We start from the raw sequence: 25,641 nt of genomic DNA on the forward strand, positions 1-25,641 counted from the left end.
AGTTACCTCTACGAAAAACCCCTCCGGCGAGGGGGGGTAACTTACCGGTATTAAACCTAGGTATATCAAAACTCAGGTTTCGTGCGCTACCCTACTTTGCATTCGATTTTAAGTTTTGGATACTACCTGGAGCTTTTGTTGCGTCACATTGCGAACGAAATTTTCTGCAATTGCGTGTGCTGCAGTCTTAGACGATTATCTGTGTATGAACTTCATCTTTCTGGTGGCTTATTTGTGACTGATCTCGATTTGTGCTTTGTCGCATCACAGGCCCTAGGCCTAAACATTGATCTCGTAGAGTCTCCTAGGCTCTGGTCCGTTTCCGGTGCGAGTCGCTGCTCATCTGTGTCTCGAATGTTTGAAGACATCAAAATAGATGAAGGCAGAGGTATGGTAATACGCTATAATATTATAAATCTACCTCTGTGTGAGGGTTGGGTAGCCTCAGTCAAGGTAGGCGATCTCGCGGACTTGTATCGCCCTCCGTTAGTAGCAGTATGCCAGTAATTAGCCGTCGTTGTTGTTTACAGGCTCCAGAAAAGCCACAGAGGTTGTGCGTGCTGGTAAAAAATTTCATGGATTGCTTTCATTTGAAGTCACATAGCGATGCAAGGCTTCACGAGTAGCTAGAAGGAATAACTGGCGTCCTGGAAAGACGCGCCGGGCCGGAGTATATGACAAGCGATGCACGTGGCATTAATCACGTGCAGACTTTAGGGCAGGGCGAAATCCCACAGCGTCGGACGTGTCGACCGGCGTCCTATTGCACGAATTACTCCCACCACGATGAAACTTAAGGAGATCCACAGGACCTCAACATTCACTTGGTCTCCCTCCTCCTCTCTCCCTCTAATAGCCACTGGTACAGTTGCCGGTGCCCTCGACGAGTCCTTTAGCAACGAAAGCCAACTCGAAATCTGGGCGCCCAATTTTCTCGACAAGAATGAGTTTGACCTGGGGATAGAGGGGCAGTCTCCGCCGAAAGGCGCTGTGAAGGATACGGCGAGGTGGGTGTGTGTACTGGTGCTGGGCTCGGGGCTGATGTGGTTTATGTAGGTTTAACCGCTTGACGTGGGGGTATGTCGATAGTAGTCGACCGCGGGGTGTCATTGCGGCTGGTATGGAGAACGGCGAGCTGGCGTTGTGGGATCCAGCGAAGATTCTTGCTGGTGCTGGGTGTGTCGCTTGGCTGTACCCTTTTTTTACTATCTACTGAACGCGTCCTACAGCTCCAGCGAGTCCCTCATCCTGCGGAATACCAACCATACCGGGCCGGTTCGAGCATTGGACTTTAACCCTCTGCAGACTCACCTCTTGTCATCCGGTGCCGTTAATGGAGAGGTTCGTTGTTGTTGGTCGTTATAGCTGCTTTTGCTCTGATCTTGGTGTAGGTCTGTATATGGGATCTGAAAGACCCTACGAAGCCGTATGCCCCGACACCTGGATCTAGGAGCACGAAACTGGACGAGATTACGTCGGTCGCATGGAATCAGCAAGTTCCATATGTTCTGGCTGGGGCGAGTACAACCGGCTACACCGTTGTGTGGGATCTCAGAGGGAAGCGCGAGGTCGTTGCTCTGGCTTACGGTGGTGGAGCTGGAACGCTTGCAGGCCAAGTCAGTGCGACGAATGGGCTTGCTGTTGGTGGACGGAGAGGGATGAGCGCCATCGCCTGGCATCCAGATAACGTGCGTTATATCATTGATTTTTTAAACAGTTTTCTCATTCTATGATTTAGGCTACGAGACTTGTTACAGCATCGGAGGACGACTCTTCTCCCATCATTATGGTCTGGGACCTTCGCAACGCACGCGCCCCGGAGAAAATCCTTACTGGTCACGAGAAGGGCGTCCTGTCGCTGTCTTGGTGCAAGCAAGACGCTGATATGCTCTTGTCTTGTGGCAAGGATAACAGAGCGCTCTGCTGGAATCCTCAAACGTCTGAGATTATCGGCGAACTCCCGAGCGCGTCGAACTGGGCATTCCAAGTCGAATGGTGCCCCCGTAACCCAGATCTCCTCGCTACAGCCTTCTTCGACGGCACCGTCGGCATCCATTCCATCCAATCGACCAACGAGCCCGCCGCTACAGCCACCCCTGTACCAGCTGGGAACGGTGCCGACATATTCGATTCTACCGGGTATTCACAGACTCAAAGCGGTACCCTTTCACTGAAGCAGCCCCCCAAATGGTTAAAACGTCCAGCATCCAGTTCTTTCGGTTTTGGCGGCAAGCTGGTATCGGTGTCTAATCTTCCTTCTGCGCAAGGAAAGCACCAGAGCGCTGTCGTCCATCTGCGCAAAGTTGTAACCGAACAGGAGATCGTCGCAGAAGCTACGAAGCTGAAGGTAGCTATCGAAGGAGATTCACTGAAGTCATTTGCGCAGGAGAAGGCGGATGCGGCGGCTGATGGACAAGAGGCTTGGAAGGCGCTGCTCAGTCTCTTCCAAGCGGATTCTCGGGACGAGCTGGTGATGCTGTTAGGGTTTTCCAAGGCGGATATTGCAGCCCGCGTTGCGGAGGCGGTCGAGAAGCTCAAGGTCGCGAAGCAGTCTTTGGAGGAAGAGGCTGAGGTTGAAGAAGACGATGGCGAGCTGAAGACTCACGAACCCGTTGTCTCCTTCGCTGAAGAGCATACCTTCCATGTTGCTACCGACGATGATCCCTTCGGTGGGGCTGTCGAAAAGACCCCTTCGGAAATCAGCGCCGACGCTACCTCTGACGGTAACCGGCTGGCTGATGTCGAGTCTACTACGACGGCGCCTTCTCTGTTCGGAGATGATGGTCCTGGGATGCCCCAGCGGGACGTTGCTGGTGCCGACTTTTTCAGCAGCATTGGCCTTTCAGGAGAGAGCGTACCTCCAATCGACGTTCCTCATACTAACTACGGTATCGACTCGTCGGTTGCTGCAACCATTGGTTCCGGACCTTCATCGGTGACATCTGAGACATCGAAGAGTAACACCTTCAAGATTTATCCTGCAGACGAGTCAGAGACTGATCGTCTGGTCACCAAGGCGCTCGTTCTTGGGGACTTTGACTCAGCGGTGTCGTTGTGTCTCTCTTCGGACCGATTCGCAGATGCTATCCTTCTCGCAGCGAGGGGAGGACCGGAGCTTTTACAGCAGACCCAAAAGACGTACTTTTGAACGTCGTACGAACACTTACCCCTACCTCCGACTTTTCCAGTCCATTGTCACCAATGACCTGTCCGATATCGTTCAAAATGCCGACCTCCAGGAATGGCAGGAGATCTTCGTTGTGATTTGTACAGTTTGCGAGCAAGGAGGAGTTCCCTACACTTGCTGAGCAGCTTGGTCGGCGGTTGGAGTTCCAGTTCGCGGTGTCTAACGCATCGGAGGATCCTGCGCAGGCCTCTCAGTTCCGCAAGTACGCTATCTTGACGTATTTGGCTGCGGCGAGGTTGGAGCGGATTGCTAGTATCTGGTCGGAGGAGATGGCTGAGCAGGAGTCGGTGCTATTGGCGGATGCGAAGCATCAGGAAGGACTCGTATTATACGGTTCATGCTCAGGCACTGCAGTCCTTCATCGAGAAGGTTACAGTCTTCCGGTCGGCTACGAAGTATGTCGACAGCGACCTCCAGCAGAAATCGGATATCAAGACGTTCAAGCTTGCCAATCTGTATGACCGGTACTTTGAGTACGCGGCGCTTCTTGCTTCGCAGGGTCTGGTGGAGGAGGCGACGGTGTTCTTGAAGTTGACGCCTGGTGATTATAAGGGACCTGGTTATGCGATTCGGGAGAGGTTGCTTATGACGAAGACGGAGCCGGCTGGGATGAATACGGTTAAGATTGGGACGAAGGCTCTTCCTACTCAGCCTACTGTTCCTGCGACGTATCCTGGGTATACGTCGTCATCTTCGTTCTCGGCAGCTGCTCAACCGGCTGCTTCTCCTTATATGTCTCCGTACTCTGCTGTTTCTCAGCCGGCAACGACGGGTGCTTCTTCCTATGCGCCCTACGCACCGTCTGCTCCCGCTCCTGCACCGACCAATCCTGCGTATGCGCCTCCTCCGTCCAGTATAGGAGTCCCTGCTCCTGGGTTCAATACGTTCAATCAAGCACAATCGTTGACGCAGCCACCACATCTCCGTACGGCTCTTCCTCCCCGTCAGCCTCCCGCTCCCGTCCCGCCCCCTCCGAAGCGTACAGAAAACGGTGGATGGAACGATGCACCTGTAGTTGGGAACCCTCGGAGCCCTAGTGTGTCTGCGCCGTCGAAGCCTGCTGCGATCACCTCGCCGTTCCCTAACTCTACCCCGGAGCCTATACCTGGACCTCACGGGGGACATATCCCGCCTCCTCCTCGGCCTGGTAGTGTTGGTGGTGGCGGTGCGAGGGTTCCGCCGCCACCGCAGCAGCGGGGGATGTATCCTCATCCTCCTGCGCCTTCTGGAGCGAGCCGGATGACGTCTCCTCCTCCGCCTCCTCGGTTGCCGACGCCTAGTCAGTACGCGCCTCGTGCGCCGGTTACGGGTCAGACGCCTCCTCCTCAGTTTGGGCGTCAACATCATCCTGCGCCGGGACCGTATGTTCGTGCTACGCCGCCTCCGGGGCCGTATGCTCATGCTCCTCACGCGCCTGCTGATCAAGGACCGTATGGACCTGGACCTGCTCAGGTGAGCGGACCGTATGCTCCTCCTCCGCAGGCTCAGGGTGGTTCGTACGCGCCTCCTCCAGGTGTTCAACGACAGCAGCAGCAGCAGCAGCAACCACCACCGCCTCCCGGTCCTGCGCCTGCGCCTCCACCGTCGCGGGTGGTAAAAGCGCCTCCTGCACCAAAATATCGTAAGTAGATTGATTAGATGTTGTGTATTTTTGTGTTTCTGATGGTGTTGGGTTGGGTTTAGCTCCTGGTGATCGTACGCATATCCCTGATGATCTTCGACCTGCGTATGAGATTTTGTCTGCGCAGTTGAGTCATTTGAGGCAGGTTACACCGGTATGATTGATGCTCCCTTTTTTGTGTTTGGTGGGTTACTGATGGAGGGTGGGTGTAGCCTTCACAAAAACGCCAAGTTGACGATGTCGAGAGACGTGTGAACCCATTGTTCGATGCGTTGAATTGTGAGACGTTGTCGAAGCCTGTTGTTGATCAGTTGTTGGTTCTTACTCGGGGTGAGTCCTCTCTTTTTTTTTTTCGAGACGCGGACTAACTAAAGGTGTTGTTTATTAGCTATAGAAGCCCATGATCGCCCTGCGGCACTTGCGATCCATGTGGATCTGTTGACGAGGGGGTCGCAGACTGATGATATTGCGTTGTGGATGTCGGGGGTTAAGCAGTTGATTATGCGGTTGTAGGGATGGGATGGTGTTTTTTTCTTCTTTAGAATGGACGATACGTGAATGAATGAATGCTTTGTTTATATGAGCAATAAGCTGGTTTCTTTTCCGGGAAGGATAGTATGCTTGGGGAGGTCCTATGAGTTCCCGTGAAGCTGGATTAAGTCTGTTTGACGCGGATTCGCCAGGTCGCAGGTCCGAAATGTAGCTCGTTTATTATCGCATTGGTGATTATGTATGGCCAGCTTCCTTTGCTGCCAGTACATGATGTGCGGCTGTGGAGTGTGAATGCGCTATATTCTGGCCTGGACTTTGGCGCGTTAATTTTACAGGGTCGGGAAATAGAAAATTTGCGATATCTCGATATCCAGTAAGATAAATTGCTTGGCGGGCGGGAATAGCAGGCTAGGAGTCGTTTGAATTTTTTTTCTTTTGTCTCATACATGCTAAACGATAACAGCACACGGTATTTATGGCCCTACAGATGAAGGGAATTTATTACCAGTCAGACGGCAAGTTCTCATAACACTAGGGTTCAATTCCCTGGGGTTACGAATAGCAGGAAGATTCACTGCACTCCTTGGGGAGGGGGGTGGTCCGGTGAGTTCATGCAATTCTCCGAACGGGTGTATTCGTGTCGGTTCCGAAATGTAGCTGCCAGTATAGTTCTAGTCCATGGTGCGTATATTCTGTCTTGTACCTCGTGCATTGGTTTATAGAAACGAGAGATGAGAAATTATTGAAGCTAAGTCTAATAGAGGAATAGCAGAATAGGTGTCGACGAAGTATTGGTGGGTCTAGAGAAGGAACCTGGAAAACTCACCGACGGAGTAAGGGAAAGGGACAACGATGGGTGTGGACGAGAATGAACAACTTGCGTCCTTATTTTATGGTCACTATAATCTCAGATCTCAGACCTCGGAACCGACGTTGAACCTCGATTATTTCTTGCTACCTGGGCCTGAGCGCTAGCACGGAAAGCGCCCCACTAGCTTTTGTTCACCCATAGCCGAAAGGCAGGGGAAAAGATCCCCGATCCTTGTCGGCCTGTTAGTTCAAATGGCAAGTTGACATCGCACCCATAGTTCAATTCCCTGGGTTACGAATCAGCGAAAACATGCGAATGAATGATTACCTTTTGTCAGAAGTGTGAGCTCTATAGCACGCCGTGAATATGTTTCACAGTGCAGTTCATGTCTACTAAAATATACTGATTGCCTTAAATAAAGAGTATTAAAAGTATTTCGTCTCGCCGATATCGCTGACAAGAAAATCGCCCTCTTCTATCCCGATCTTCTTGCACTCCTCGGCTAATCTTTTCGGTGGTTCGGTAACCTCTTCTGTTGTTAGGATCCACGTCCTGGAAGGCATCAGAGAAGGGAAGGGAAGGAAGATATAAGAGACGACTCACCCCCAGTGCATAGCAACCGCCTTCTTCGCCTTGACATCCTTGAAGATGCGGACGCTATCTTGTGGCGCACAATGTATGGTCGACATGAACCACCTCGGCTCGTACGCCCTAGTCGAACGTCAAAATCGTGAAACGGTTCCAAAACGCTGCACGTACCCAATAGGGATCATCGCCAAATCAAACCCACCAAACCTCTCCCCAATCTCCTTGAAAACAGGACACGTCGGCCTCTCCTCCTCAGCCTCCCCATCCTTGACGGACCGATACCCAGTATCACCCGCGAAATACACCTTCTTACCCCCCTCTCCCTCCGCAACCCAGCTCGCCCAGAGGGTCTTGCCCTGGTCATGAATCCCGCGGCCGGTGAAATGCTGTGCGGGGGTGCAGGTGAGTTTGAAAGAGGTGTCGGGTATCTCTACGCGTCGGGCGTCCCACCAGTCTAGGGTGTGTGCGTGGCCTTTGGGTATGCCGATTGAGTCGAAGTATTTTTCGTTGCCTAGGGGAGCGAAAATGTGGGGCTGGCGAGGGCGTTTGAAGAGCGTGGTTATGGTGTGGGTGTCTAGGCTAGGAAATGATGAGCAGACGACGGAGATTAAGAGAACGACGCGTACTGGTCATAGTGATTGTGCTACCAACAGCATTAGTGCCGGTCTAACCCAAGAACAGGTTGCTCACCGAAATGACGACCGCATCCACCTCCGGTATATCCTCGATCTTACACGGCGGCTCGGAATACCTCTTTGGACCGAAATACTGGCTGGGCGAACACCTATCACTGAACACAGGGTCGAACAGCACCCTCGCACCTCTCCCTAGCGATGCGACGAATGGCAACTCGACAAGAAAACAAGCGTGCCCCAACCACGTCGCCTTCACCTCTCCCTTATGCTCCTCCTCCTCCCCGCCCCATGTCGGCGTTCTGATAGGAATCCCGACTTTAGGCAGCTCAGGTCTGTTCCGTGTCATATACGCAAGCTAACCCAACAATTAGCTTCGAAGCCATACAAAACCAAAATACGCACCATGCTAAGCGCATCTAGCCTCCCGTTCGTCCTCCAGCTCGGCCATGGATTCTGGAACCACACAGGCTTATCAGAGGTCCAATGCGCTGGGCGACCTTTCTTCTCCTCGCTTGGTTCGTCGACAACGCGGATGGTGGTGGTTGAAAGCATAGCTGTTGTTACGACTGTGCGCAACCTTCTAGCCGTATTAGAAAGGAGGGGCATGCACTTGCGTACGCCATGGAGGTAATTTTAATGGAGGGTGCGGCAGGGGATGACGTTTGCGTATCAGATGACGTGTCTTGAAATGACAATGCTTCTGCCGCGGTGCCGGGCCTCCCTAACCAGCGCGTCCTTCGGCGAAACAGTATGAATTAGTCGACAAGCTCAGGTAAGCTACACTAAACCTCGCCGACCCGTAGAGAATAAGAGAACGTCAAGGAAAATCGGTGGAAGAGGTCTACGTCGTTTATGTCAGATGACTTGCTCAATCTCGATCGATGTTGTGTCTATATAAGGCTATTTATTTTCACGGCTCGAGTACCCCCAAGTCAACATTTCGTATTTTATCACCCACCAGCAGAACCTACCCCTCCTCTTTCAGTATCATGAAAAAATAACTGTCCGGGACTCGCCCAGATGGCCATTCTGCTAGCTATCCCTCTTTCATCGTTCCATTGAACGCCTCTTCGCTAGTGATGTCCGGGTCAGGCTTAAAGCCCATGACCCGACCCGACCCAGCCCAGTCCGGCCCTGAAAGCCAGCCCTGATGGAGGGCTTTGGCAGGCTCACTTAGGGGAGGCAATTTTTGTTTGATCCGATCGTTGTGCGTCTCGTGTTCCAGTGAGTCTGGGTGTTTGTGTTTGACTTGTATCAAATTTATGAGCTACTAGCAACCCCGATACGAACAAGGGACGATAATCTGACAATACGTTATACTTCCGAATATCTTTGAAGGCTTATACACGAGAAATCTTCTCTTCAATACTGCAAGTCCTTGCTACTACCCTCTACTGTGTCTCCCGCTAACAAGATTCAACAGGATGCGCAGAAGGTATCGCCTTTACCCAAACCTTGCGGCGTGTAAAGGTAACGGGTGCTACATTTGTTTTCCGCAGCTCGTAATACCTAGCACTGTGCAGAATCAATTCATGTTTGTCCAAGAGCAAGATGAGCAGAAGGGCCGGCCAGGTTTCGGATGGAAGGCTCAGTAAGAGACGAGTGGTCTTTGATATATGGTTCCGTGAGTAAGGCAGGCCGATCGTCAGTGTACTCCCTTCCTTTACCTCATATTCTCCTGATGACAGCCTCGCACCTCCCTGATTTTAAGCCTGCAGAGTCGATATCGCCGGGCTCGTAGCTAGCCTGATCGTGAGTTCTGCATTAGCGTCTTTTTATTGTCCCTTCTTACCAAATTTCCACAGATTTGATCTACAAATTTCCGAGGTCGAAACCTTCCGAAGTCAATTCGATTCGCATAAGCGACTCCTCCAGCTTGGGTTCATTTTCACGGATTTGTCCCCCGATATAGTATATTAGGACCTCTGTACAGACATATTGATCTCCGTCGACAAGGTAAGCTATCTCAATTATGTCTCTGTGGCAGGCACAATTTACGTTTTCGTCCTACTAGCAAGATGTAGTTGCCGGCGCTATCATGAGTTTTAATTTCAGATGTTTTCCCTATGCATTTGAACAATTTCTGACGCGTATTCAGCTCCAAATTTCCGACATCACAATCCTGCGGACCCCAGAGGCAATGTGACGCGTAAGTTAGTAATTTCTCGTGTTGCATAAATTTGGTCTGACTTTTTCTCGTTATTTAGGCTTCCTGATCCACTTTAACCTCGATCTTGTTAAGTCGATGTTCACGATATTCTTTGGTCTATCCTCGCTTATGTTTTCTTCCGAAGGGCATAAAACCTTTTCAGATTCGACCTCTGAACCAATCTCTCCCCAAGTTAGGTAAGTCTCGTACATTTTTTGCGCCGTCTGTGATGCTAACCCTGGTTAAAGACTCGAACCTATGCTTACAAGGTTGTCGTGTTTATTCAGGGAATTCAGACTGCTTTTAGACTGTAGCGACTTGTGCGTACAGGAAATTTTCGTGATATATCATGTTTCTGATTGGGATTTTGCCATAGCTTTTGCCGCATTGCGCATCACAGGAATCGACATCACTTCCACTGGGAACGGTTGAGTCAGCAGTTTGGGAAGGCTGGCAATGCGTATTCGAAGAGTGAGATAACGCAAATAAGCAAGGAGACGTGAAATGGAGTTCTTCGTCGCTTCATTGGGGAGATGCGGGGTGGCTGTCCTGCCTCCTGCTCAGTGGGAGACACTTCGGTGCAGAGAGATATACCGAGCCGCTTTGCAAGACTGAGGATATACCAGAAGTGGATGTGGTTGTCATATCGGTGCCAAGTAGGTCATTCTTTGACGTCGACTTAGCCGTGGCTAATGCTCTTGTTAGCATAGTCACTACTACCAGTACGTGTCCTTCTCCTTAAATGCATCGGTCACTGATCTTATCTGATCTATACAGACGCCGGCTGAGCACCCTCTTCAAGGAGACTTGGTCACTCCATATTTTTCGGCCCCCTGGGCAACGAAAGGTACAGGCATGCGGAAGGGACACACCAACACCTAATTGGTCGGCCGTACGACGGGTGGAGATACCCACAGGCTGGCATATCCCACAGTCACGGGACCCTGCAGCCACGCAGCAACACTATGCAGGTTTACACGCACAACCATGCTGGCAACCACGCAGCCGTGCAGGCCACCACTATAAAAAAATTCTTTCCCCCATCACTCCCGAGGGATCCCAGTCTACATCGCCTCAAACATCGAATTCTACTACGTCCCTCGTAATCCGTGGGAAGTCATTGAACCCCCCAATGTCTCCAACCACTCCCCTGATTCCAAAGCAAGGCCATCTGGCTGTGATATTTCGTGCTGCGAAACAAGCCACTCGCCTCCTTAGAGACGCTGGATACACGTTTGCGATCATGGGGAGCTTGGCTTGCTATCTCTATGGAAATGAACGCCCGCCAAATGTAAGAAAGATCTGTCGCGCTCATCGTATATCTCATATATGATATTGACTAAACGATAGGACGTCGACATTTTGATTTCATCGCGGATCTGCGATATAGAGCCACTCAAGAGATTTCTCGTCGCCCAGAACCCGGATAATTTCTATCTCGTGGATGCCAAAACACCACGAGCTAGGTGGAAAGTTCTGTGGTACCAAGATCATGGCAGAGATGGAAACCTGGAAAGAACCAAGGTCGATATCATGAAACCGGGAACAATGCAGCTTCCGATGATATTTTCCGAGGCTATCGTCGATAAGCAGGGACTTCCGGTCGTTCCCTTGTCGATCCTGCTGCTGCATAAACTCAGGGGTTGGGAGGATAATATGAAATCTAGGAAGGCGTATCTTCGGAGGAAGCATAACGCGAATGTGGGAGATATAGGTTCGTTGCTGAGGATCGTTATTGAGGGTATGGGCAAGCAGGAAAAGAAGAACTCGAAGCGTTGGAAACGGTTTGCACAGGAGCAGTTTAGTAAAATATTCCAGGATGGGACGAAACGTCGAGTGAAGTTGTTCAGTGAGAGATATCCAGAGTACGGGGATATGTGGAAGGAGCTCGGCTGGTAGATAAGTTGAACAACTGTTTCTGATCTACGATATTTCTTACTCGTTCTGTCCTTATTTAATTGGCTGAAACTGATACTCAAATACATTCTACTTGTGGCACGATATTTCAGTTCTGCGATGTACCAAGAATCTAACCTTGGTTGATCATTAAGAAAAGAAAGCAAATAATTAATGAAGGGACATGTAGACATGGCCCAACCGAAAGCACTTCATTAATTTAAAGCGAATTTGGCGGATATGGCTTGTTATAAGTACTGCAGTAACGCCTTCGTCACGACTAACCCAAGATCTTCATTAACCCGCCACCAGCGAAATGTGGAGAAATGGGCGAAGCGGTTAGAGCTGTCTGGCCACGACTTCTACAGTCACATCGCCAAGGAAGACGAATTCAAGGTATTCGTTAATCAACCTTGCGGTAACAACGATGTGACCCGAAGCGACAGGGTTCTGCCGGGATGCCGGCCCTTCCGACATGCGAATTAACGTGGGCAGGCGGCTTTGATTTTTCCCAACGTTCAATTTCCTATATCCGACGTTTCATTTCTTCATTAAATAGGTCACTTTTTCTGATGCTTGTCCTGGGAGTGACCAGTCCTAAGTACGTCCGAAGAATGTCATTCCGACCTGGCCAAGCCTGAGGCTTGAGCTGTGTTGTCTTCACTCGTCTTTTCTGCAGATTTATGTACTGATATAATTTGTAGGTGCACGAATGCTGAGCATGCATTTCGAGTGCATTAGGTCCAACTGTTCGAGGAGAAGCTACACTATATGCCAAAGAGGGGGACCGCGGGCACTTCTTCGTGCGCGCGCCATCCCTTCTTCTCACATTGAAGGCGTGTTTAAGTTTCAACTTGCACTTTTCCAATGCATCATAATCACCTAACTAACAGTACACGTCTGCTTTATTTTTCCATTCCATTCAACATTGTCCCTTCTCGACTTGTTTGAACTTTCCGGATACTAAGAGACGGTCCACGTCAGTCATTTCATCCTATTCAGCTGCTAAGCATCGTTGATTCTTGAGGATACATACTACCAGGACGATTCCTGAGACGATGACTGTCCCATCTACGTATTCGGGAGTAGGATAACGGCTATTGTTAATTATAGTGTTCGATTCCCTGTATCCGAACTATTACTTATTATTTTTCATGGCCGTAAGAGTGAGGTTACACAAAATTACCTCCGCACAGCTTCATTCCGAGTCACTAATTACTAGGAAACGTACGTCTTCTCTCTCCCGCCCATTTGTATCATACATCAGTATTGGATACACTAACGATAAGCGGGTTCAATTCCTTAGGATCCATAGCCATTGGGCGCGAGTTATTTCTCTCATACAGACCCATGACTCGTATTGGATTTTTGTGGTGTGCCCCAAATCAAAAGTAACGGTTATTCCTCTAGTTTGTTGGCGATTAGTTTACGAATATCGTATCATACCCCTACATCCACATTAACTGTGTTTTCGCCTTTTTACGGACTACTACACATTCCTCAGCAGATTTCCTTTCTGAATCAAGGACTCTACGCGACCATCTCCCTCCTCTATAGATATAACCACCGACGATTTCACTCCCACCAACCAGATACAACCCAACTGTTCGCGGGACTCACCGCAGGTTCGATTCCTCATATCTGATTTATATCCCACGTCACCTGTGAATTATTTTAGTATGGCGTTGAAAATACACGGACTCTGGACGATGGTAGAGCGCCCTTTTTGCTCAGTAAAATCTGACAGACGCCATCAATGTGAGGAGAAGGGATGGCGCACGCACGAAGAAGGGCCGGCATCGCGGCAATGTTATTTTTTGGAAAAATCATCCGATATGTGTACGTCATCTTTACCCACGCTCTTGCGCATTCGGCTTATGGCGGCTCAGTCTTGCAGGCCTCTTCTTTCTACAAGAGAAACCCGACGAACTGATCATGGCGTTACTCACAGTGACAGTCATCTGCATAATCAACGAACCAAGCGAAAATAAAAGCATAATCAGCACCGTTCCAGAATCTGCAGAGCAGAACTTAGACACACTTCGGGATGAACAGGAAGCTTGATTTTCTGAGTACGTGGCGTGTTTGTACTCATGAATGCATGATGCTCCATCCCTGGCTAGGACTGTTGGATAGCTCACCTATATCTTCCGCAATAAACCTGCATTCGCTCGGAGTTTGGATTCCTGTCCGGCCACACGTGTTTTCTCGTCGAGTTTCCGTTCATTTATGCGCTGGAGAGAATGCATTCGGCACGATTGAGGATATGCGACAGGTGGACACTGTTGTTTACTCGGTGAGTATTCTTTCTTGCATTTGGGGGTACGCTAAGACCACCTGCATTATTACCAGTTTGCATCCTCCCCCTCATCCTCCCTTCGCCTAGCATGATCTGGACACTCTCCCAATGGTCCTGTACCACTGCAGAACGACAAACTCGATCGGGTTCCCGACGCGTGCGCATATAGTCAGTTGATGGGTTGCACAGCATGCGGAGATTGTAGGGTCATCTTTCAGGCTGATTTGCACCCCGCCCAGTATTTCTCCACTCGGGGCGAAAAAGGCAGCTGGTCCATCAGTCTCTTTGCCTGGTGATAACCAGGGTATCTATCTGTCAGGATGACGACCCGCACGATGAGCGTCTGGTCTTTCAGGAAACCGGGAACGCATCGTTGGCTTCCATGTGAGGGTGCTTCCGATTCGGTACTTGCAGTGCTCACTTGCATTTCGTGGTCTAATGTTCTCTCAGTGTGTACGAGTAGAGATGGTTCATAAATACTGTTTTCCGCGAGCCGCATAGTGTGTGGGAGAACGTCAAGCAGAATGTGTTGGGAGTGAGTCGTCTTTGATGTCTTCGTTTCATGGTTTTAATACTTCCCACGACGTAGGTCTTTGTGACAGAAGAGGTTACGGAATTATTGAAGACACCGGTATGGGACTCAGAGGTGGAGCAGAAAGGGCACGTCAAGGCGACGTGGTTTAGCTATGTATGCTTCCTCCTCGACTTGATGCTCTACGGAAACGCGCGTATTTCTGTTTGATCAGTGTTCAGGCGCTTGTGGCATAGCTCAAGATGATGGCATTTCTTTCTTTGGGGGGGAAGGATGATGTTTCATTCGTTGTTTGGGAAGGCGGTGTGAATTCATGCCAGGCTGGATAGAATCTATGGTTCATTCGTGCATTGGTGACGGTGACTATGTATGGGCAGCTTCCTTCACTGACGTTCCCTTGCCAGTTCAAACGTTCATGACGCAAACGTGCAGCCATGGGTCATGAATGATCTATGTTCCTGCCTGCACACCGTAGACTTTAGCGTGTTGATTTACAGAGTCGAGAGATGAGAAATTATTAGGATAGCGATATGTCAAATTCCAATCGAGGAATAGCAGAATAGGTGTCGACGAAGTATTGGTGGGTCTAGGGGAGGAAAACTCGCCGAGGGGGTAAGGGGAAGAACAGCGCTGGGGAATGGACGAGAATGAACAAGTTTTATGCCTACTTCATGGCATCGAATCTCAGAGGTCGTGCACCGCTGACGTTGAACCTCGATTATTTCTCTGCTTCTCATGACTTTTCGAGCCCCGTCCCGTCTCTAGGCCGACATGTGTCCAATATAACAGGCTGTAGTAAGGGGGTATAAGTCAAAATTCAATAGACGACGGTCCTACCCTTATTATGTGCTCAAATTGACAAAGCGATAATAGCAAGACAGCGGCGTTTCTGCCCGCCCAGACTAAGGGCATCTATTACCGGGAAAAGGTCCTCTACTCATCAGCCAGTTGATTGTATCCGGACGTAGTCGAACGGCTAATTTTTCGTAGTACCAGGGTTCAACAGTTCAATTCCCTGAGTTATGAATATCGTCGCAATGCTGGCCAATACGTTTTTCTGAAGCTCGCTCTGTGAAACATCGCTAGTATTGAACAACAGGGCAGTAGTAGGTAGGTGATTACTTAAAAGTACTTCGTCTCGCCTGATATCGCTGACGAGAAAGCCGCCCTCTTCTATCCCAATCTTCTTGCACTCCTCGGCTAATCTCTTCGGTGGTTCGGTGACTTCTTCTGTCGTTAGGATCCACGTTCTGGGAAATATTAGAGGAGCGAAACGAAGACGTAAAGAACAACTCACCCCCAGTGCATCGCAACCGCTTTCTTCACCTTCACATCCTTGAAGATGCGGACGCTATCTTGTGGTGCACAGTGTATAGTCGACATGAACCATCTCGGCTCATATGCCCTAGGAAAATACCAGCGTTACGAAACACCAACCAACACGCGCTGCACACGTACCCAATAGGAATCATCGCCAAATCAAACCCACCAAACTTCTCTCCGATCTCCTTGAACACAGGACACGTCGGTCTCTCCTGCTCAGCCTCCCCATCCTTGACAGACCTATACCCGGTATCACCAGCGAAATACACCTTCTTACCCCCTTCTCCCTCTACAGCCCAGCTCGCCCAGAGAGTCTTGCCCTGGTCATGAATCCCGCGGCCGGTGAAATGCTGTGCGGGGGTGCAGGTGAGCTTGAAAGAGGTGTCGGGTATCTCTATGCGTTGGGCGTCCCACCAGTCGAGGGTGTGCGCGTGTCCTGCAGGTATGCCGATTGAGTCGAAGTACTTTTCGTTGCCTAGGGGAGCGAATATGTGGGGCGGGCGAGTCCGTTTGAAGAGAGTGGTTATGGTATGGGTGTCTAGGCTAGTAAATGGTGAGTAGGAGATGGGAATGGGGTGGAGAAGACGCGTACTGGTCATAGTGATTATGCTAACAACAGCATTAGCCGTGGCTTGAATGGGAGAACAAGCTACTCACCGAGATGACGATAGCATCCACTTCTGGTATATCCTCAATCTTGCACGGCGGCTCCGAGTACCTCTTCGGGCCGAAATACTGGCTGGGCGAACACCTATCACTGAACACAGGGTCGAACAGCACCCTCGCACCTCTCCCTAGCGAAGCCACGAAGGGAAACTCGACGAGGAAACACGCGTGGCCCAACCACGTCGCCTTCACGTCGCCCCTATGCTCCTCCTTCTCCCCGCCCCATGTCGGCGTCCTGATAGGAATCCCGACTTTAGGCAGGTCGGGTTGATTCCTAGCCATATACGCAAACTACCCAACAATCAGCGCCCTCAGAAACGACACGAAAACCCACAAAATACGCACCATACTGAGAGCATCAAGCCCCCCGTTCGTCCTCCAGCTCGGCCATGGATTCTGGAACCACACTGGCTTATCAGAGGTCCAATGCGCTGGGCGCCCCGAAGCTTTCTTCTCGCCTGGTTCGTTGAGGACGCGGATGGTGGTGGTTGAAAGCATAGCTGTGGATAAGGCTGTGCGCAGCCTTCGAGCTGTACTAGAAAGGAGGGGCATGCACTTGCATACGCCATGGAGGTAATTTTAATGGAGGGCGCGGCACTAGGCGACGTAATGAGCACCAGATGACGTGTCTTGAAATGACAATGCTTCTGCCGCGATGCCGGCCCTTCCTAACCAGCGTGTCCATCGGCGAAACAGTATCACCCGCTTAGGTAAAATACTGTAGATCTCGCCTGACTCGTAGAGAATAAGATAACGTCAAGGCAAATAGGTGGAAGAGGTCTATGCTGCTTACGTCCGACGACTTGATGTTGATCGCATCAGATGTGCTCTCCAAAGGATCGACAGTTGTGTCTACATGAGGCTATCTACTTTCACAGCTCGAGAACCCCCAAGTCGCACATCCAACATTGCGTATTTTATCACCCACCAGCAGAACCTACCACTCTTTCAGCGTCATGAAAAATAACTGTCTAGGGACTTGCCCCAGATGGCCGTTCTACTGGCTAGCACTCTTTCATCGTTCCATTTTCCCACTCCTTCCTCTGCTGACGACACTAAAAATGAGTACCAGCTTCGATAGTGAGTCTTTTCATTACTACATCCCATATCTTTCCGACATCCTATTATCTATTCAGATGTGGTGTAATGGTTAGCATACTCTGGATTCAATTCCCCCTCTCTGACCTTTTCATTGTCGACTCTGTCTCCTCTTTTTTTTTTTCAGGGCAAGGGCCCTACCTTTATCCGGAGGCGCGTGCATTGTTCATCTTTCAACCATACTCCATGAAGCAGAGAGAACCAAGTTTAAAACGAGGTTATCCAACTCGAAAATGATACGAGCAGCGCCTCCGGCGAGTGAGTATTCCTTACCTACATTCATTCTCTTCAACTCATACCCGACTCACCCTTTTTTTATGGGCCTCTAAGTGTCTCGGATATGGTGTAACAGTTAGCGAGACTGATCCGCCGGAGTTCAATTCCCTGTATCCGATTAGATGCGTAGTAATTCCGTTCTTACTTTTTCAAAACCCACACGACCCCCGCAAAGTATCCCGATGTATGACCCCTGTCAACAGGAAGACATAAGGGAGAATGGAACGACTCTGACGCAGTTCACATCGGATGTTCTTCCAGAGATGTAAAACGGCAATTTTCATGCTACCTGGGTTGGTTACAAAGTATAAGCTTTAATTTTTTTTCTAATGGGAAGTGCCTCCGATTCGCATTATGTAGCCATCGCAGAAGAAACTATAACATAGGCTTCATATATGCGCATTAGATGATGAATCCGAAAGTGACTGTGCGGTGCTGTTGCCGGTCCTTCCTAATCAATGTGTCCCTTGGCGAACGGCGATCGTGGGAGCATCTATTTGGTCTCACTACAGCTTGGTATAATGCGCCTCTCATCCTTTATATCTGCCTCAAAGAACAATCGAGGTTCACCGTTCAACTTCAGCTCCAACTCCTGAGATCTGAATGCCATAAAGGACACAGTCTTGCACAATTTTCCGTCCTGTCTTCATTGGCGTCGCACGCCCACTGTTATCTGTCATACCAGGAGCGTTGTTGTCGTTGCAGGCGCATAGGAGGAGAACACCAGACAAAAATGAGTACTTGATGCTTACACGGCTTGAATAGAGGGAGTTGAACCCTCGTTGGTAACTGGTAACTAGCTAGCCATCATACTATATCCCCAGCGGTGAAGAGAGCAGATCTGTCAATGGGGATAAATTCTGCGTGTGAAGATGAGTATTTCTCCGTCGGAGAAGGAGCTGTTTGATTATTTGAGGGGCTCTGGGTGTCGAACGTTGAACGTTGAAGCTGAAGCTGAAGAACAAACTTAGGCTACACGTTTGACCAATCAAAATTAAACAGATTTGTTTCTTAAAGAATAGAACCTTCTCTGGGCGAAAACCCAGCAATCCTGGAGAACGGACGAAAGCTATGCTTTGAATAATCGGGACATGCACGAGTGAAAAAGGAAGTCTTACAGAAACGTACGCGTAATTGATTCTTTGGGGAATTTGGGTACAATTTCATCGCAACATTCCTGATGTCGATGAGGGGCGGAGTCAAAAAAAAAGAAAAGAAGGGAATAACTACGTTGATCCTGATCCGGACATGGGAGCCGAACCCCCGCGAAGAACCAGCGACTAGTCATTGGGTTAAATCCGAGTACGACTCATAGATGTGGGTATTGGGTAAGGACAACTCATTCTCTTTCATCAGTTGAGGGGAGCTTCCTGTTTCGTCTGAGCAACGGCACTGGAACAAACGATATAATAACCTTCGGATATCGAGTCTTCCACCATATCCACTTGTCAATGAGGATGATGAGCATGGGTGTTTGAACTCAAGGCTAGCCAGTGATGATTGATATTCGCTGCTTCTCCCTCTCTCACCGACTTGGTCCTCGTCATCGTTTTTGTTGCTCACCCTTCTTGCTAAAATGCCTTCGGATCGCTCGAAACGACTTCAAGGGTGAGCTCATATCCATCTTTTGCTCACCATCTCTCATATTAATGAAACAATGTCTCTTGGCTCTGGTTCTTCTCTTTATTCCGGATTCCTTGACAAGATGCTTTCCATACAACTAGACACACCATTTTGTAGGGTCTGTCCCTGTAAAGCGAAGATTCCCTCCTTCAAGTAGGTGAAAAGGCTCCCTAGTCATATTTATTCAAAGTGCTTTGTATAGGTTATCAGTCACTACACAGCAGACATTCGAGCTACGGTTTGGTTATTTTCGGTTCTTGACGTTACTAATGAGGACTCCTGCAAAAACAGGAAGTTTCTCAATGATTGGGCTATTCGGACTTGGGGAATCGAAAGCTTGGATTTGGGGTGTGTGACACTTGCTGTTGAACTATATCCGAATGGAGAATTGAGGGGCTGAGTGCCTGGTGGAGTGTTGGAGTTTTATTACTTTATTTCTTCCTGGGATACTTTGGGGGCGGCGTGATTAAAAAGTAGGAATCGAATCAATAGAACCAGATTCCGATATGGGGAGGTTGAACCCCGTCGCGAAGCGCTAGCTGCTGGGATATATCCGAACGTCACGAAGGTTTGATTGGAATGACTGCGTATTACCCCTGGGATGCTTGGACTATCGGCGGGCTGGGTGGTTCTCGGTTATACATAGTGTGGTGTGGAGCAAGGTAAGAGCATGGGGGGCTTGAAAAAAAAAAAGAGGCTTGGAATATACGCATTCGAATACAGGGAATTGAACCCTCAAGAGCTCGCGAGTCACTCTGACGGTTATGCCGTATCCGCTGGATGGATGAGGAACTTGAAATTCAGGGATGGTTTCTCGCTTATCCCTGTACCTCGATAAGTTCTTCGCTCGTCTTCCTTCTTTCTATTAGCTCTCTACGTATCTCGTCGATCATTGACCCGGACAGTGAGCACGGGTGTTCGAACTCAGGGCCAACAGGTGATGATATTGTTGCCGTGATCATTGATCAGGCACGCTCCGCTTCTTCCTCTCTCACCGCCATTATCGTGAGTTCTCGTCATCATTCCGTTGCTAGAACTTCAATCTTTGCAGAGTATTGACTCTGATTCGTGCTTTCCATGCCATTGGCATTATTCGATGCGAGTCGATAAGCTCATCAATTTCTTTTCGCTGTGATATTGCTCACCATCCCTTTTCAGGATTATAATATCAACGGAAAGCTGAGATGGTATGTGCGACGGCCATAGTGCATTGTGGTTGACCTGTTCATTCCGGAATTCTTCTTCAGTAACATGCCTTCGGTGCAACCAGATATGCCATTTGTGGGGCCAGACTTCTGCTTTCGAGTATCCGACAATACTTTGTTTCAAGTGGGTGCAAAGCACCGAGTAAGCTGCCGTCTCTTCAAACCTCTGTCCCAAGCTGGACCCCTACTTATCAATTCGATGTGCCCTCGACGCTCCGTCCGCGGGATATCAAGCTCTTGTGCTACTTAGGTACAGCTCATGTTTTGTTTTATCGAAGATTGACCGCGTGCGATGTATACTTTCTACTTGTTCTTTTCGTGAACCATTTACCAAACTGATTTCAGAAATGGATTTTCCGCGTTTGAAAGGCCAGGGTGCTTCCGCCCGAAAGGGATACAACCTTCATTTTTTTCCGGTGAGTCTAGTTGCTTTGTATGTCATCTGCCTCGAATTAACCAGCTGCTGACGGATTATACCCAAAAGAGAGATGATGAAAAAATCCGCTCAGGGTATACTATGCTGCCAAAGGCCTGCAGATAGTATTCTCGCATGAGCACTTGTAAGTTGTTCTTACTACTATTGTGTTCTTTCTGCCTAACGAACTTTCGATCTCAGGGCTTATGCGATCACCTTCGCAGAGAGTGTAGGTAATACTTCTCTGCGTATCTCGTTGATCATTAACCGGTACAGTGAGCACAGATGTTCGAACTCGATGACGCTGTTACCTTCATGGTTACTTCTCGGTATGCGACGGACGAGACGGACAACTCGGGAGGCTTCAACCTCTGGATGGTCTTGTTTCAGCGGGAGCCGATCGTTCTACGGGAGACTTTGTGCGGAAGTGGTAGACGAGTATTTTGGTTTTGGTATGCTTTCTGTCTCTCCTCTCTGCGACATACTGACATCGTCATAGCTAGATGCTTTAATTGCTTCGGCGCATACATGAATGTCCGTGGGTTTCCTCCTTCCCAGTTCGAGTCGCGCGCGATCGCGACGCAGCAGAAGCCTGTCATTTTTTGATACAACATCTGATGGGCATACGTCATCCCTTGCCACCCATTATGAACACGCCTTCCTGGCCGCAAGTACATGGCTTCGCCGTGCAGGGCTGTGGATTTGGCCGTTCCTGATTGGGACCTTATGCCGGTACCAACACCTTTATCTTCACATCCATGGATGGATACATCGCGCAGAGGTGCATGCGCCTTTTTGTAAGAATAGCACGAAGATTTGGCACGGACTTAACTACAGTCATGCTTACGACCACTGCCATTTGTGTTGTCGACGAACCAGGGGCCGAGGAGAAAAAGGATCAGAAGGCCCCGCACATTGGGCCCTTTGCGGTTCCAGAACCTGTGTATGGTACTTGTTTTTTTTGGTATCGTGTTATTTGAGGGGAAGGTTGATTATTGTGTTAGCTGGCATATATGACTCGGAATAGACCTGATCTGCCTAAACTCTGGATCTCTATCAGGACGCCGACTTGGGGAGTGAGATCAAGGTCACATGGTTGGGTCATGCATGTTTTATTGTCGAGTTGGCGAAGCGACAAAATTGGACGTATAAACGCCAACACCTGGCTGACCCTGCAAAAACAGCATGTCGCATTGTCGTCCCATTTGTACTTGGAAATTGAACCCGGCCGACGACCGTTGAACCATATCCAGTTCGTTATAGGGAGTGGACAATTGGATTGGTTGCGCATGATTTTCCCCTCACATAGCGCATGGTGCCGTCTTGCGTTAGAGTCGTTCTTCTCCTTGATTCCTCAATTTACGACTCGTCGATTGGGATTGAATGCCAGGATACGTTGCGGCAAGTGCATAGGTTTTGAAAAAGTACGTATGCCTCCATTTGATTACGGGGGATTGAACGCTTACAAATATCCGATGCATATTTGAGAGACGTTTCCTGAAAAAACGGTGTGAATACAGGTTCTGGGTTTATAGGCAGAGGGGTAGAGATGAATGTGTTGCTAAGGACGCACCCGCACTACGGCAGAAGCACAGTCAATTTTTGGACATCTGATGGGTGTACGTTATCCGGTTCCGTGCCTTCGTTCCATTCATCACCCATTCATATGTACGCAGTCCAGAGGTGCATTCCCCTTCCTTTGATGAAAACAGCTCAATTGTTCTGCACAGCCTTGTCTACAGCTACGCTTCGCACCACCGCTATCCGCATCCAGGAGAGGAAAAGATCAGGGCGCCCTCCGCATTGGACTTATGACAAGCCTGAGTGGTTCCAGAATCGTGGTCGAGCTGGAGGACGAACGGAAAGTTGGATGGGTTGAGTGTAGTGCGTATTTGGTACCTGTAGGGGTTCATCGCGGCTCATCATTGGCCAGCCCACATATATAATCCGCAAAGGACTTACTGGAGAATACCGTCTGGACGCCGACCTGGGGTGAGGAGGATGAGGAGCATATGGGCAAAGTCAGGGCGACGTGGTTGGGCTCCATTTGTTTTCTTGTTGAGATCTCGACATGCCGTTCGATCCTGTGTTCAGTGATAGGTGACAGTATGTTGGACCGAAGAGGTACACTGAACCTCCGTGCAAGATTCAGGATGTATGAGAGGTGGATGTTGTCATTAACTCGGTAAGTAGTCTGCTTATGTATCTAAGCATTTTCTAATGATTTTTGCAATGATAGCACAACCATTACGGCCAGCACGCGTCGTTTTCCACCCCAGTCCCGTCGTCTGCTCACCATTCTCTAGCCTAGAAGCGCACATCGTAACCACCGTCTCCAAACGGACTCAGCCACCTCACATCTTCGCTCCCTAGGTAACGAAAAGTACTTTGAGTTGACAGGCATGTTCATATACCGTTTTCCATCTCTTCCCTTCCTCGTAACCTCCTCCCTTGTGTTTCCTACTTTATCTGGCCGAGGCTGCACGCAGAACTCACGATCATATGGTCATCGCCTTATTTGGACCTTATTTGGCATTTTCCAAGTTGATCAAGCACGCTCACGTCGCTTCTTCCTCTCTTACCGCCATCATCGTGAGTGCAATGCGGCTCATCCGCCTTCCTTTGCTCACCTTTTCAACATAGAACCATACTTTCGGCTTCATACGGATGCATATCCGTGTTTTTTGTCGAAAACTAGGAGTTTCCTTGTCCTGAAGGAGTTCTAAGTGACGTTGTAAGTTTATTTCCATCCCTCACTGCTATCTAACTCACTGTCTCTCACGAGATTTAACATCAGTGTAAAACTATCTCTGGTAGGTGCATCCACTCTCGTTTCTTGTAGTTGATCTTTTTATACCGGGATAATCCAGTAACATGCCTTTTGTACAACGCGACGAGCCATTTAGCTCGAAATAATTAGGGTGGACCCTTGCGAAGCAAGGCTTTACTTTGAAGTAGTCGCAGAAGTCTGTGAAGTACTGGGCGAGCTGCATAGACCCTACAGTGACTGGTGAGGTTGTTGACGAGCTGTGCTACTACCTGCCAATTTTAGATACCTTGGACGTGACATGTACCAGTTATCAAGCCTTTGCTCTGCTTCAACACGATGTTATCGATACATGACCGCGTTATCATGCATGGTACGTTTATACTGGTTCCCTTTCATACATCCCGACCAAATGTGTTTCAGATATGGAGTTATCGCATCTGAAGGGCGTATGTCCTTCCGTTAACGCGTGTCCCGCATCCTAGCAAGGGGATGCTTTTTCGTTTGATCTGATTATTGTGCGCCGGGTTTCCAGTGAGTCTGGGTGTTTGAATTTCACTTGTATCAAATTTATGAGTTACTAGCGACCCCGATACGAACAAGGACGATAATCTGACAATATGTTATGCTTCCAAATATCTTTGAAGGCTTATACACGAGAAACCTTCTCTTCAATACTGAAAGTCCTTGCTACTACCTCTACTCTATTTCTCCGCTCTAACGAGATTCAGCAGGATGCGCCGAAGGTATTGCCTTTACCCAAACCTTGCGGCATGTAAAGGCAACGGGTGTTACATTTCTTTTCCATAGCTTATAATACCTTGCACTGTCCAGAATCAGTTGACGCTTGTCCAAGAGCAAGATGAGCAGAAAGGCTGGTCTGGATGGACGGTTCAACGAACCTTTCCGAAGTCAATTTGATTCGCGTAAGCGACTCCTCCAGCTTGGGTACATTGTCACGGATTTGTCCCCCGATATAGGATATTAGGATCTCTGTTCAGGCGTATTGATCTCCGTCGACAAGGTCAGCTATGTCAATTATGTCTCTGTGGCCAGCACAATTTAAATGTTCGTCCTACTAGCAAGATGTCGTTGCCGGCGCTATCGCGAGTTTCAATTTCAGATGTTTTCGCTGTGCATTTGAAAAAATTTTGACGCGTAATCAGCTCAAAAATTCCGAGATTACAGGGCCGTGGAGGCGACGTCACGCATAGGTTAGCGATTTATGGTGTCATTATAAGTTTGGTCTGACTTTTCCTCGTTATTTAGGCATCCTGATCTACTTTGAGCTTGTCATGGATTTCATGTCTTTTCCGGTCTGTACATGAGTCAACACATGCCTACTCTCGGCCTTCTCGGCCTTGACCTCGGCTTACTGGTATTTTCTCTCATTTTCTCTTACTTTCTCTTACTTTCTCTCTTCTTCGTGATAATACTAGAATAATCATGACACGATCCCTTACTATTGGTATATAAATACTGTACTTATCCTTGTATTAGAATCTTAATCTAATTTTACTCCTCTTTGAAGTCCACTTAACTGTGCGATCTAAGCATTTCTGATCGGTTACGCCAAGCGCTTGCCAATCAACTGCTTCCCGACTACGCCTAGCGCTTTTCGGAAACCCTGTTAGTTACGCCTAGCGCTTGCTGACACTCCGTTAACTACGCCTAGCGCTTGTTAGCACCCTTACGGATCCCTCTTGGTGGTTGGAACTCGGCTTACGGACATCCTCGCTCACGACTTGGGTTTTACTCGAGTACTCATTATCTCGTGTATTAGCTCAAATACCCTGATTCTTAACAGAGCTCGATCTTTGGTAAATCGATGTTCACGCCAGTCTCATATTTTCTTCCGAAGGGCATGAAATCTGAACCTTAGGAAGCTAATCTCTCCCCAAGTTAGGTAACTCTCGTACATTTCTTCCGCCGTTTTCGAGACTAACCCGGTTAAAGGCCCGAATCAATGCCCACAATATTGTCTGCTTTGAAACATAGCGACGTGTGTGTACCGGTAATTGTTATGAAATATCACGTTTCCGAGGCGCCATGGATTTT

The 25,641-nt window shown here is 49.0% G+C and overlaps 7 protein-coding genes across 7 annotated transcripts; 5 read left to right on the plus strand and 2 right to left on the minus strand.

Annotated features, from left to right (window-relative positions):
* Positions 1–761: 761 nt before the first annotated feature.
* On the plus strand, positions 762–5,408 carry EV420DRAFT_1559290 (uncharacterized protein). The gene is given in 12 exon segments (XM_060473774.1): positions 762–1,007; positions 1,057–1,176; positions 1,230–1,341; positions 1,392–1,688; positions 1,739–3,054; positions 3,137–3,272; positions 3,292–3,510; positions 3,533–4,639; positions 4,670–4,808; positions 4,871–4,962; positions 5,021–5,138; positions 5,197–5,408. The coding sequence occupies 12 exon segments, from the start codon at positions 787–789 to the stop codon at positions 5,319–5,321; spliced, it is 4,002 nt and encodes a 1,333-aa protein (XP_060328010.1). The 5' UTR covers positions 762–786; the 3' UTR covers positions 5,322–5,408.
* A 760-nt stretch (positions 5,409–6,168) lies between these two features.
* EV420DRAFT_1559293 (N-acyl-phosphatidylethanolamine-hydrolyzing phospholipase D) lies at positions 6,169–7,978 on the minus strand. The gene is made up of 6 exons (XM_060473775.1): positions 7,737–7,978; positions 7,390–7,689; positions 7,326–7,342; positions 6,871–7,278; positions 6,715–6,822; positions 6,169–6,663 (listed from the first exon to the last, which is right to left on the minus strand). Exons 1-6 carry the CDS (start codon positions 7,938–7,940, stop codon positions 6,537–6,539), a joined length of 1,164 nt encoding a protein of 387 aa, XP_060328011.1. The 5' UTR covers positions 7,941–7,978; the 3' UTR covers positions 6,169–6,536.
* Positions 7,979–9,572: 1,594 nt separating this feature from the next.
* On the plus strand, positions 9,573–10,288 carry EV420DRAFT_1559300 (uncharacterized protein; the record flags this gene model as incomplete). Its single annotated transcript, XM_060473776.1, has 5 exons — positions 9,573–9,680; positions 9,732–9,803; positions 9,860–10,139; positions 10,189–10,205; positions 10,261–10,288. Coding segments are annotated over exons 1-3 (229 nt in total), but the record flags the coding sequence as incomplete, so codon positions are not given.
* A 202-nt stretch (positions 10,289–10,490) lies between these two features.
* Positions 10,491–11,522, plus strand: EV420DRAFT_695250 (uncharacterized protein). Its single transcript, XM_060483132.1, has 2 exons — positions 10,491–10,774; positions 10,834–11,522. The coding sequence occupies exons 1-2, from the start codon at positions 10,616–10,618 to the stop codon at positions 11,380–11,382; spliced, it is 708 nt and encodes a 235-aa protein (XP_060328013.1). The 5' UTR covers positions 10,491–10,615; the 3' UTR covers positions 11,383–11,522.
* Positions 11,523–13,426: 1,904 nt separating this feature from the next.
* Positions 13,427–14,751, plus strand: EV420DRAFT_1701648 (uncharacterized protein; the record flags this gene model as incomplete). The annotated part of the gene is made up of 7 exons (XM_060479501.1): positions 13,427–13,451; positions 13,503–13,675; positions 13,766–13,846; positions 13,868–13,982; positions 14,034–14,127; positions 14,180–14,213; positions 14,268–14,751. 7 exons carry the CDS (start codon positions 13,427–13,429, stop codon positions 14,418–14,420), a joined length of 675 nt encoding a protein of 224 aa, XP_060328014.1. The 3' UTR covers positions 14,421–14,751.
* A 310-nt stretch (positions 14,752–15,061) lies between these two features.
* EV420DRAFT_1559316 (N-acyl-phosphatidylethanolamine-hydrolyzing phospholipase D) lies at positions 15,062–16,790 on the minus strand. Its single transcript, XM_060473777.1, has 7 exons — positions 16,545–16,790; positions 16,191–16,490; positions 16,126–16,142; positions 15,669–16,076; positions 15,508–15,615; positions 15,354–15,460; positions 15,062–15,292 (listed from the first exon to the last, which is right to left on the minus strand). The coding sequence occupies exons 1-7, from the start codon at positions 16,749–16,751 to the stop codon at positions 15,231–15,233; spliced, it is 1,209 nt and encodes a 402-aa protein (XP_060328015.1). The 5' UTR covers positions 16,752–16,790; the 3' UTR covers positions 15,062–15,230.
* Positions 16,791–23,054: 6,264 nt separating this feature from the next.
* On the plus strand, positions 23,055–23,708 carry EV420DRAFT_1559324 (uncharacterized protein). The gene is made up of 4 exons (XM_060473778.1): positions 23,055–23,408; positions 23,460–23,550; positions 23,602–23,629; positions 23,687–23,708. The coding sequence occupies exons 1-2, from the start codon at positions 23,219–23,221 to the stop codon at positions 23,540–23,542; spliced, it is 273 nt and encodes a 90-aa protein (XP_060328016.1). The 5' UTR covers positions 23,055–23,218; the 3' UTR covers positions 23,543–23,550; positions 23,602–23,629; positions 23,687–23,708.
* The last annotated feature ends 1,933 nt before the right edge of the window (positions 23,709–25,641 follow it).

This window comes from Desarmillaria tabescens (genome assembly GCF_030435595.1).
Source record: "Desarmillaria tabescens strain CCBAS 213 chromosome Unknown EV420scaffold_31, whole genome shotgun sequence".
NCBI classification, from domain to species: domain Eukaryota; kingdom Fungi; phylum Basidiomycota; class Agaricomycetes; order Agaricales; family Physalacriaceae; genus Desarmillaria; species Desarmillaria tabescens.